Source organism: Plasmodium knowlesi, assembly GCF_000006355.2.
Source record: "Plasmodium knowlesi strain H genome assembly, chromosome: 14".
NCBI classification, from domain to species: domain Eukaryota; phylum Apicomplexa; class Aconoidasida; order Haemosporida; family Plasmodiidae; genus Plasmodium; species Plasmodium knowlesi.
Genome location: NC_011915.2, coordinates 1,113,873 through 1,126,138, shown reverse-complemented (window position 1 = coordinate 1,126,138; position 12,266 = coordinate 1,113,873). Strand labels below are relative to the sequence as shown.

At 35.4% G+C, this 12,266-nt stretch overlaps 2 protein-coding genes across 2 annotated transcripts; one reads left to right on the top strand and one right to left on the bottom strand.

The window, feature by feature from the left end:
- Nucleotides 1-515: 515 nt before the first annotated feature.
- On the top strand, nt 516-7,135 carry PKNH_1426000 (SICAvar, type I (fragment); the record flags this gene model as incomplete). The annotated part of the gene is made up of 4 exons (XM_002262109.2): nt 516-680; nt 4,385-5,221; nt 5,367-6,212; nt 6,719-7,135. Coding segments are annotated over 4 exons (2,265 nt in total), but the record flags the coding sequence as incomplete, so codon positions are not given.
- A 1,805-nt stretch (nt 7,136-8,940) lies between these two features.
- On the bottom strand, nt 8,941-11,835 carry PKNH_1425900 (AAA family ATPase, putative; the record flags this gene model as incomplete). The annotated part of the gene is made up of 1 exon (XM_002262108.1): nt 8,941-11,835. The coding sequence occupies one exon, from the start codon at nt 11,833-11,835 to the stop codon at nt 8,941-8,943; it is 2,895 nt and encodes a 964-aa protein (XP_002262144.1).
- Between the last annotated feature and the right edge of the window lie 431 nt (nt 11,836-12,266).

Here is a 12,266-nt window from a genome sequence, read left to right as displayed (position 1 = left end):
AAACCTTCTTTCCTTTCTTCCTCCTTCAGAAAATCCTTTTTTTTTTTTTTTTTTTTTGCCCTTAAAACATTCCTTTGTTTTTCTCCCCTTTAAACATTTCTTTTCTCCATATAAAACCTTCTCTTTCTTCTTCGTTCAATGTAGGATGAAGAAGAAGGAATAAGAAGGAAGAATACAGGGAAAGGAAGAAAAAGAAATTTAGTCAAAAATAATGAAATAGCAGAAAAGGGGTGAAAGGGACGAAACTACGGAAGGGGAAGGAATTGCAAATCAGACGGAATGCACATATATATGTGGAATTCCAGAAATAGAAGGAATTGTTGCGTTTTTTTAATTGTTGCCTTTTAATTTAAGAAAAGTTAATTTTAATTTAAATTTTAATTCTTCTTTTTCTTTTTTGTGATCATTGTTAAATTTGTAATACGAAAAAAACACAGCATGGCGGCAGAACCTAACGCTGCAAAAGCAACCACCACCCAAACTACAGCCTCCATCCGCACCAGAACCACCACAATATGTCAGCACAACCAGTAACATCTCCTTCATGTTCTGCCGCCGCCCAACAAACTCAAGAAATACAACGAAGTGATGAGAAAAGAACACAATTGAAGGCTGCATGGGATGAAAAATGGACAGCGTTAACGAAGAATGGACCATCTGTCCAAGGCGTAACCATTCCGGTAAGTACTGTTCTTCTTCTTCTTATCATTATTATTATCATTATCATTATTGTTATTATTATTATAATAACAATTTATTATTATTATTGTTATTATTTGTCGTTATTATTATTATCATTATCATTATTGTTATTATTATTATAATAACAATTTATTATTATTATTGTTATTATTTGTCGTTATTATTATTATTATCATTATTTGTCGTTATTGTTGTTGTTATATTTTTTTTTCAATGGACGAAAGAAATATAAAAATATTAAGGAAAAACAGGAAAAAAGAAGGAAAAAAAGGAAAAGAAGGTTATAAGTGGTTCAGAATAAGTTTATAGGGGTGTCAGAATAAGTTTATAGGAGTGTCAGAATAAGGTTTTGGGGGTATAAGATGAGAGTGAGGTTTTAGGGGTGTTAGAATAAGTTTATAGGGGTGTCAGAATAAGTTTATAGGAGTGTCAGAATAAGGTTGTGGGGGTATAAGATGAGAGTGAGGTTTTAGGGGTGTTAGAATAAGGTGGTAAGGGTGTTAGAATAAGGTTGTGGGGGTATAAGATTAGAGTAAGGTTTTAGGGGTGTTAGAATAAGGTTTTAGGGGTGTTAGAATAAAGTGGTAAAGGTGTTAGAATAAGGTTTTAGGGGTGTTAGAATAAGGTTTTAGGGGTGTTAGAATAAGGTTTTAGGGGTGTTAGAATAAGGTTTTAGGGGTGTTAGAATAAGGTTTTAGGGGTGTTAGAATAAGGTTTTAGGGGTGTTAGAATAAGGTTTTAGGGGTGTTAGAAGGCAGATTACGGGTTCAGGAGTAAAGATTTTAGGCGTGTTAGAATTCAGATTCCGGGTTCAGGAATAAAGGTGTCAGGGTGTAAGAATTTAGATTCCGGGTTTGGGAGGAAGTTGTCAGGGTGTTAGAACATAGATTCCGGGTTTAGGAGGAAGGGGTCAGGGTGTTAGAACTTAGATTCCGGGTTTAGGACAAAGATGTCAGGGTGTTAGATGTCAGATTCCGGGTTTAGGAGTAAAGGTTTTAGGGTTTAGGAGTAAGGTTCCTGGGTTAGCTTCAGTGACTTTAGGGGGGGAGAGGAAAAACTCCTCGCAGGCAATCCGAACCGGAAACTACACGGACCAACCGGACGGCAGGGGAAAAACCCGACACGCCTTTCGACCGGATACTACAGACTAACCGGATGGCAGGGAAGAAAACCGGAAACTAGGGCAACCCAACAGGAAAAAAGAAAAGAAGTAAGGGGGAAAGAGAAATAAACGATTACGTCCAAGACGAAGACGGAAGTAAATTATTAATTTTAATTCTATAGGATCACATTAATTTTGTACTACGAACAATTCACAAACATGGCGGGAAGGTTTTCAAAAATATTAGCAGAATGGTACAAGAATACGGGGCAACCTAATCAGAATGACGCTTATGTAAGTAATTACAATACACCCTTCCCCCCAACTACCCCCAAAAAAAGGGGGAGGGATTGATTGTGGGATTGTTGAGGGTGGGGGCGTATAGATAAATGTCAAAAAAAAAAAAATAAAAAAAATTTTGCAAACAAAAAGAGAATAAAATTTGGAAGAAAGAATCTTTTTTTTCTTCTTTTCTTCAATATAAAATAAAAGGGGAAAAAAAAAAGGTGAATGAAGGAGTACGCGTTGTGCGGTATTAGTGTTTTAGGGTGTACAGCATTCCGCATTTTTATGTTGCGGGATATAATATTTTTACGGTGTATATGTGTAACATTTCGCATTTAGTTTTGCGGGATTTAATATTTTACGGTGTATATGTGTAAGATTTCGCATTTAGGTTGCGGGATTTAATATTTTGCGGTGTATATGTGTAAGATTTCGCATTTAGGTTGCGGGATTTAATATTATTACGGTGTATATGTGTAAGATTTCGTATTTTTAGGTTGTGGGATTTAATATTTTTACGGTGTATATGTGTAAGATTTCGCATTTAGGTTTGCGGGATTTAATATTTTTCGGTGTATATGTGTAAGATTTCGTATTTTTAGGTTGCGGGATATAATATTTTACGGTGTACATGTGTAGGATTTCGCATTTTTAGGTTGTGGGATTTATAATATTTTACGGTGTATATGTGTAAGATTTCGTATTTTTAGGTTGCGGGATATAATATTTTACGGTGTACATGTGTAGGATTTCGCATTTTTAGGTTGTGGGATTTATAATATTTTACGGTGTATATATAAGATTGTACATTTAGGTTGCGGGATTTATAACATTTTACGGTGTATATGTGTAAGATTTCGTATTTAGGTTGCGGGATTTAATATTTTACGGTGTATATGTGTAAAATTTTGCATTTTTAGGGTTTAAAGTTCCAGGTTATAAGAACAACAATATATGGCCTCGTATTTAAATGATTCAGGGGAATATTCTTTTTTTTTTTAAAAAAAAAAAAAAAGGAAGCAAAAATATTTTTTTTGGAAATGGAAAAAATAAAAAGGAAAAAAAAAAAAAAATAATAATGTTCTTAAAAAAAAAGGAGAATTTTCTTTTTTTTGTATAAACAAAAGGTGTCCTTTCACAAAAAAAAAAAAAAATAAAATAAGGTTGCAAACAAAATAAGAAATAAATGTGGAAGAAAGAATCTTCTTTTTTCTTTTTTTTTTTTTCAAGAACAAATAAAAAGGAAAAAAAAAAAAAGAATGTGTGTTCTTAAAAAAAAAGAAGAATTTTTTTTTTTTTTTTTTTCTATAAACAAAAGGGGTGTCGTTTGACCAAAAAAAAAAAAAAATTGGAAAAATGTGGGGAGATTGTGGGGTATTAGAAGTCAGATTCCGGGTTTACGAGGAAGGTTTTAGGGTTGTTGGAATAATTTTTGAGGGTTGTTGGAATAATTTTTGAGGGTTGTTGGAATAAGGTTTCAGGGTATTGGAATAAGGTTTCAGGGTATTGGAATAAGGTTTCAAGGTACTGGAATAAGGTTTCAGGGTTTAGGAGTAAGGTTTGAAGGTTCAGGAGTAAGGTTGCAGGGGTATAGGAGTAAGGTTCCGGGTTTAGGAGTAAGGTTTGAAGGTTCAGGAGTAAGATTGTAGGGTATAGGAGGAATGTTGTAGGGTATAAGATGAAGGTTGTAGGGTGTTAGAATAAGGTAGTGAGGGTATAGGAATAAGGTTTTAGGGGTAATGGAATAAGGTTTCAGGGTGTTGGAATAAGGTTTTAGGGTATAGGAGTAGGGTTTTAAGGGTATTGGAATAAGGTTCCAGGGTTATCTTTAGGGTTCAGGGTTTAGGGGAGGATGGGAATAACTCCTTGCAGGCAGAGACCGGATAGTACACACCAAGCGGATGGCAGGGAGGGATCGGATACTACGCGAAAACCCCCGATGAATGCCGCCAGCATACTCCCTGAAGGAAAAACTCCTCGCAGACAGGAAGGCAAAGTGGATAGTACACACCAACCGGATGGCAGAGAAAAATCTGAAACTGTTAACCGGGTATAGGGAGAGAACCCGACAAACAAAATAAAATAAAATAAAAAAGGATGAAGAAAAGAATGAAGGAAAAGTAGTAAGGGAGAAGGAAAAAATAGGAGGAAGAAAAAACAAGAGTAAAATAAAAAAGGAGATATATAAAGAAGCAAGAAAGGAAAGATGAGCTTTATTTGTTGTGAATATATGTTATAGAATGTGTATGTATAATTTTACATGTGTGTCTATTTTATTCTTGTTTTTATTTTTAGCCTGATGTGGAAACGAAAGTAAAGACAATGTTAAGGGATCTCGAGCCCTACGTGAAATGGCACTATGCCGCGCAGGGAAGTGTCGCCGCTGCATGTAAACACCTGAAGGATCCAAGGGGTAAGGGTAATCATAAAACAAATCAAATGAAAAATGTGTGCAAAGTGTTTGTGCAAGTAGTCCACTGGATGGGGAATTTGGATAAGTATGGGAAGAAGAAAAATGGGATGACCAAGGAGGACGATTGGAAACAGTATTTAAGGTGTGTAATAGGGTATGAATTTCTGTTAAGAGTACTTTTACCTAAGTATAAAGTGGAGGATTTTATGGATGTTATTTTTAAAACAATGAAAGGGGGGGGTACTGAAGGTGCACTATCAAGTATGGGTGGTATATGTTCTTGGGTTAAGATTAATGATGTAAAGGAGATGGAAGAGCTCATTGGGGATGAAGTCCAGAAATGGTTAAATGAAGCAAAGGGGGATTGGAGGGGGGGACGTATTATGGGGTTCCATAATATAATAGCATGGTCTAGGTACACAGATGAGAAGGAAAAACAACAGGCAAAGGCCAAGCAAAAAACACAAACTTGTAATAGTGATAGAATTATGGACTTATTCCAAGCAGGAGAATCAGGAAAATTGGAGAACATAGTCCCACCACTACCACCCCCCCCACCACCACCACCACTACCACCACACCCTCCGCCACCTCCTGAAAACTGCATCAAGGACAAGAATGGCCTATGTGAACGTGTTAGTTGTGTTATAAATAAATGGGTAAAAAATAACACAATTACAAGTGGGAAGCCAAATGGACAGGCAGGAAGTCCACCCTGGGTAAGTGCGACAACTGTACATATACATATATATACATATATACATATATATACATATACCCATATATACATACGTCTATATATGTATATGTATATACGTATATATATGTATGTATATGTATATATCCTTCCCCCTCACCATGCAGAACGACTTTTGGGAGAAGCACATTAACGTTAAACTGCAGGAGATGTTTACTGCTATGACTAATACTAATAGTAGTAGTAATGTGTCCCAGTACTGCAATACTGTTGGGGAGGACAATAGTGCAGAGAGGAAGGTGTGTGGTCATTTTGCAGCAGGATTAGAAGCTATTTATAAAATTGCACCGGGTAGTGCCAAACATAAGGATGACGATCAACTACTCCATCGAACTATGATGTGCGCAGCACTGAATGCATACGCAGATCAATTGATCACAAAAGCGAACGGAAAAAAATCTAACTGTAAAGTGAAGGAAGGAATAGACGGAGCCTTTGAAAAAAGTCAAAACATTAAAGATAAAACACCTCCATGCAGTACTGATGGTGATAAATGCATTAAATGTGAAAGGAAATCCAACTTTTCCTGCGACATAACACAGAAGGAAGTGGAGGCCGAATGGAATAAACTCCTCGCTGGGACAAAAACAGAGATGAGTAGTGCTCTGTCTTCTATAGACACTCTATGTCAACCGCCTCCAGTACCACCACCGAGTGCACCTTCTATTCCGGCTTCAAGTACCAGTTCCTCCAGTAGTTCCAATAGTTCAGGTTCCAGTTCAAGTTCCTCTGGAGCCGGATCCACCGCTCCTGGTGGTGCAGCTGCTCCAGCAGCGAAAGCAAAATCTTCAACTAAAGCAGGACGAAAGGGAAGAATTCGCCCAACGTCCCCTCCCCGCGGAAGGAAGGGAGAGGGGTGGATGGAAGGGTTTCCATCCGACTCGATTCATCCTTATCTTCCTCTAGTTCCTTCTATCCTTGGAATTATGACCATAACTTATTTCCTTTGGAAGGTAAGAAAAAAGATAAAAGATAAAAAAAAAAAAAAATTTTTAATGGTTAAAAGGAAAAAAAAAAATTTTTAATGGTTAAAAAAAAAAATAAATAAATAAAAAATAAGATATTTTTTAATGGTTAAAAAGGAAAAAAAAAATTTTTAATGGTTAAAAGGAAAAAAAAATTTTTATTAATGGACAAAATTAATTGTTAAAAGGAAAAAAAAAAATTTTAACAGTTAAAAGAATAAAAAAAGGAAAAAAAAAATTTTTTTAATGGGTAAAAAAAAAAAAATTTTTAATGGACAAAATTAATGGTTAAAAGGAAAAAAAAATTTTTCTTTAATGGTTAAAAGGAAAAAAAAAATTTTTTAATGGACACATTTAATGGTTAAAAGGAAAAAAAAATTTTTTTAATGGTTAAAAGGAAAAAAAAAAAAATAAAATAAATGTGTAAAAAGAACATTTCACAATCTTCTTAACAAAAATATCCTCTCATTTTTTTTTTTTTTTTTTTTTTGTAGTATTTTGGTCCTCTTGGTAAAGGAGGACCACGTTTCAGAAGATCTCCTGCTGAAATTCCTGGTCCATCAGTACAGGAACAAGTCCTCGATCATGTGCAGCAGGAAGCCGGTCCACATGAATATCGATTAGTGAAGGAACGAAAACCTCGTTCTTCTCCAACAAGAACGAAACGTTCTGGTCGCGTGAATCGTCGAACGATTATTGAAATTCATTTTGAAGTGTTGGACGAATGTCAAAAAGGGAACACACAATTGGCTCAGAAGGATTTTCTGGAACTTCTGGTTCAAGAATTCATGGGATCCGAATTTATGGAAGTAGAACAGTTTCCTATGGAAAATGTTCTTATGGAAAGTCTTCCAATGGAACGTGTTTCTATTGAAGAGGTTCCAAGTTTAGGTTCCGGGTTAATGGTTTAGGTTTCACATTTTAGGGTTTATGGTCTCAGGTTCACTGTTTAGGTTTTAGGGTTTAGGGTTCAGGGTTCAGGGTTCAGGGTTTAGGGTTCAGGGTTCAGGGTTTAGGGTTTAGGGTTTAGGGTTTAGGGTTTAAGGTTCAGGTTTCAGGGTTTAGGGTTTAGGATGAGGGATATAGAGTAAAAAATTTTCGTTTATTTAAATTAAGGTATTTCGATGAGTGTGAAATGAATGAAAACCTTCATTGATAATGTGTTATATTTAGATCATTTCATTACAAAGAACATACACGCACACACACAAATAATTTTGATATATAGTGTCGTCATAGGGGACAAGTATATATTCTTGGAATGTAAAATGTTTAGGGAAAAAGAAAATTGGTTTCATACCCCTTTTTGTCCTTTTTTAATTATGTGATATACACATAATTAGTTAGGATATTTGTTTTACTTTTTGATTTTTTTTAACTTCTTTTATTATTATTTTTTTTATCCTTATTTTTGTAATATTTTCAAAGTGCTCATATGTTCAATGTATAATGAATATGAGATCCTAAAGAGGAAAAAAAAAAAAAAAAAAAAAAAAAAAGATGATTCTTTCTTCCACCTTTATTTCTTATTTTGTTTGCAATAATTTTTTCCTTTTCTTTTTTTTTTTTGGTTAAAGGACACCCTTTGTTTTTAGAAAAAAAAGAAAATTCTCCTTTTTTTTTAAGAACACACATTTTTTTTTTTTTTCTTTTTTCCTTTTTATTTGTTCTTGGAAAAAAAAAGAAAAGAAGATTTCTTCGACATTTATTTCTTATTTTGTTTGCAACTTTTTTTTTTTTTTTTTTTGTGACAAAATTTTTATTTTTGTAATTATTATAATTTTAATAATTTTTTCCCCAAATTTTTTTGTAAATATGTAAATATTTCTTTGAAAAGGGTAAACCCTTTTACTTTTTTTTTTTTTTCGCGCTCCCTTTTTGGAGTATTCTTTTCCTAAATAGTTAATCCTACATAAAAGTAAAAGGGGAAAAAAATAGGTAAAGTAAAAATAGGAACAGAAATTTATATACACAGGTGAAGAACAAGGGGAGAAAAAAATATATTTCGGAAATTCTTTTTTTTTTAAACCCCCCTCGGAATACTTCTCCCTTAAGCAGTTATTTATACATAGAAATGTAGGAAAAAAGAAAAAAAAAGAAAAAATTGGTGATATTTCCAAATAAGCATATTACTTCGTGTTGTCATTATGCAATAAGTTCTGTTCAACTTAGCGAAGTATCCTTCCAGTGGCATAAAATTACCAGTATGAAAAAAAGTGTTAAAATTTTTCTTTGCACTTTTTACGTGGAGTGGTAATGCATATTAAATTCGTACGTAAAAAAAAAAAAAAAATGAGCAGCCGTCCTCTGCTTAAAATGTTTGTAATTTACATAGAAGAAAAATGCACATCGCTGTGGAGAACGCATGCAAATAGCAGCGTCATACAAAAAGCACTTCATAATTAAGTTGTAAAACTTCGCAAATGTGTAAAAAAGTCAAAAAAAAACTATGGTTACAATTGCGCACTTTGTGGATGCACAGAGGGCCCAGTCTGGCGCAACACCTTTTTATTGTACATTAAAAAAATAAATTACATTGGAGAAAAACATACAAATTGCCTATATGCTCGGAAGTTAACGGGGGGAGGAAAGCAAAATAGGGATCACAAATGTATACTACTTCCCCTCCAAGGAGCATTATTAATCCTTCCGATAATGCAAGAAGAAACGAATTATGGAACATTCCTTCCTCACTCTTTCGGTAACGCCCTGATGGTTACTTAAACTTCTTACTTATTTCTTTGTAATATTTCATCTGCTTACTGGTAACGCTTCGTGGAACTATCTTCACCGCCAGAACGATGTGTCTTTGGCTAATTGTAAGTATGTTTTTATTTCTTTGAATAAAATCATAAATTAAGTTATTCTTGTCTTTCTCACATATGGCTTTGTTTTTAAAATTGTTAATTTGGTAAGTCTGATTATTTTCCATGCAAAGGTTATCATTACCGTGTTGGAAACACAAATGAGCATCACGGTGGATATCCCCCTCTCGGGTGCACTCCATTACTTGCCTTTGATCAATAGTTGCCAGGCCAGACTGATTAAGCACATTTGTATCTCCATCGTGGGAATTCGTCGTGCGGATTCCACACCGAGCATCTGCAGCAGTGTTACCATTCTCCTGTTTGACAAAGGGAGATCCATTATATGTATCCCCGCAAGCAGCATCTGCTTCACGGCAGTGCTGTGTTGCATCACCGTTGGTCGACATACCTGAGTTCAACAGATCAATTTTATCTCGACACTCCTGGAGAGCGATGAAAGCACTTTCCCGAAGAACTCCGTACAAGTCAGCCCCGCTATAACCCTTGGTCAAGCGAGAAATTTTGGCAAAATCTACATCATCATGTAGGGGCATATTTTTGGATAGCTTCTTCAAAATATCAATTCTCCCTTGATATTTTGGTAAAGAAATGTAAATAAGTTGATCAAATCTACCACTTCTTAACAAAGCCTTGTCGATTATATCTGGTCTATTGGTTGTGGCAATGATGTAGACACTTTCCCTTTGGGAGAGGCCATCCATTTCCGTGAGCAGTTGGTTTACAATTCGATCTGATGCTGCTGCAGCTTTATTGTTTGCCCTGTTAATGCAAATACTGTCAATTTCATCGAAAAAAATGAGGCAAGGTTTATAAATAGATGCGTAAGAAAATATTTCTCTGACTTTTTTTTCACTCTCCCCCACATATTTATTTAAAATTTCTGGTCCCTTTATAGCTATGAAGTTCGCTTTCATTTCGTTACTTATAGCTTTGGCAAGCATCGTTTTTCCACATCCTGGTGGTCCATAAAGTAATATTCCCATGCTCTTATTTATCCCTAGATGTTTGTAAATATTTGCATATTTCACTGGTAAGATGAATTTCGTCTCTAACACTTTTTTTATCTTTTTCAAGGAGCCAATATTGTCCAAGTTGATATTTGGCACTTCACATATATTTTGTGTAATCATTTTTTTCTTTATATTTCTTACACTTTGCTGAATAATCTCGTCATTTATTTTTCGGCAGTTCATTTTTGGTCTTTTCACTTTGTATGTGGTAACTTCTCCGCTCCACTCCTTCCTCTTCAGATTTGCTTCGTTCCTTTGTTTCGAATGAACTGTATGGGAGCAGAACGTTGTGGTGATATCCCTGTTCGAGTCATCCTGCCCATCTTCACCACCGTTTTGGAGTACTTCCGTGTTATTCTCCTCGCAAATATTTTCTTCGTTCAGATGGGTGGCGTCATTCGTAGTTGAAGCTGCAAGTTGGGTAACCGAACCTCCCGGAGGTAGTACCTCCGATTGGAGTTCCTCAATGGAATCCCCCTCAGTGGAGGCTACGTCCATGTCGCTCCTTATCCCGGCAAATTTTCCCTCGCACACTTGGTCATATATGCACAGATTCATCGACTCATTTGCAATATCATAGAGATGGCCCCGATGAAAACCATATGTTAAAGCTGCTGTATATTTCGCATCAAATGTGAGGGAAAGCTCTTCCGCCATGAATTCGAGAATTTCCACCCGATCTTCGTACGTAGGAATGGGTATGGAGATAAATTTTTTAATTCTTGTGTACAGTACACTGTCATATGGTTTGCTCACACTTAGTAAAAGTACAATAACTTTTGAGTTTTCAAAGAGGCTCAGCAGATATGTGAAGAGATACAGATCTGTTGAATCATCTTTGGACGAAAGGATAACATCTATATCGTCTATGCACAGGATAGCCCCATCATATTCATTCTTTATTTGCTCAAAAATTAATTTTAACTTATTATTTTTACTATCATTGGAAATATATTTTATATATTCTGGTAGCTTTAAATAAAAAAATGGACAGTCACATTCTCCGGCTATGGCATAGGATAATGTGGTTTTTCCTGAACCACTGATTCCGCTAATACTAATAATAGTACTGAAATTACCCTCCCTAAATTTATGGGGGTAAATTATACTGTAAAAAATGTCACTTTTGATATTTTTTATTCCTTTATAGTTCCTTAAATTGATATTTCCTTCGATGTTTTTTTTAACGCCCTTTAGGAGATTATGTGCTAGGTAGCTTGGTTCCTTAACGTTGTCCTTTAGGAATTCTTCCTTTTCCTTTGGTGAGGTGATGGCTGGATTTTTTTTTTCTTTCATCCCCTCATTTGTCCTGTCCTTTCCCATTTTTAATAAGGTACTCTTGCCTTTTTTACTTCCATCCTGGGACAGTTGTTCGTCTTTTTTTTTTTTTTTTTTTTTTTTTTCCTTGGTGCGCAATGGCACTTCGTCTGGCTCCCACTTATCACTGTGATGGCTGTCATTATCGTAGTGGCTATGTTGACCGTGCTGCTCCCCTTCCCCGCAACTTCTCTGGAACTCTTTCGTAGAAATACCTCCCCCCTTGGGGACTCCATCTCCTTCAAACGTTTTCTTCAAAACGTCGACAATGAGGGCGTTTAGTTTGTTCCGGGGGAGTCGTCTGTACTCTAGGAATTCTTTGCGCAAGGCATTCTCTATCAGCGTGCAGTTATTAACAACGTTCTTCAGGTTCGTTTGGTTATCTTCATTTTCGACGATCAGCTTATTGCCCGCGATTATTTTGTGTATTCTGTTTCGTATTGTTGTGGATAGCATTTTGGGCGGGCGTCAAATGGCGTGGTGTTGGCGACCAGGATATATGGGGCAAAAGCCTGTCCGCATCAAATCGTTCAATCGGATGGGCAAATAAAAGAGAGTAAAAAATGGGCCAGTTGGGCTGACCGTTGCGCAAACTGAAGATGAAAAAGGGCCCCTACCTCTTTCTTCAAAAGGATAAAATCGCAGTTGGGATTATATCCTTTTTGCCTCTCTTAATGATAATACTTGAAATGTAGTATGCGTTTTTTTTTTTTTTTTTCTTTTTTTTTTTCTTCTTTTTTATTCCGGGCCACTATTTTTTTTGCTTTCTACATGGTTGCATTCAAGCGGAAAATTAAAAAAAAAAAAAAAAAAAAAAAAATTGTCAAAAATTGCAGTCGGATCGTCAAAGCGCAATGAGAGCCTTCAAAAATGGTAAGAAAAAAAAA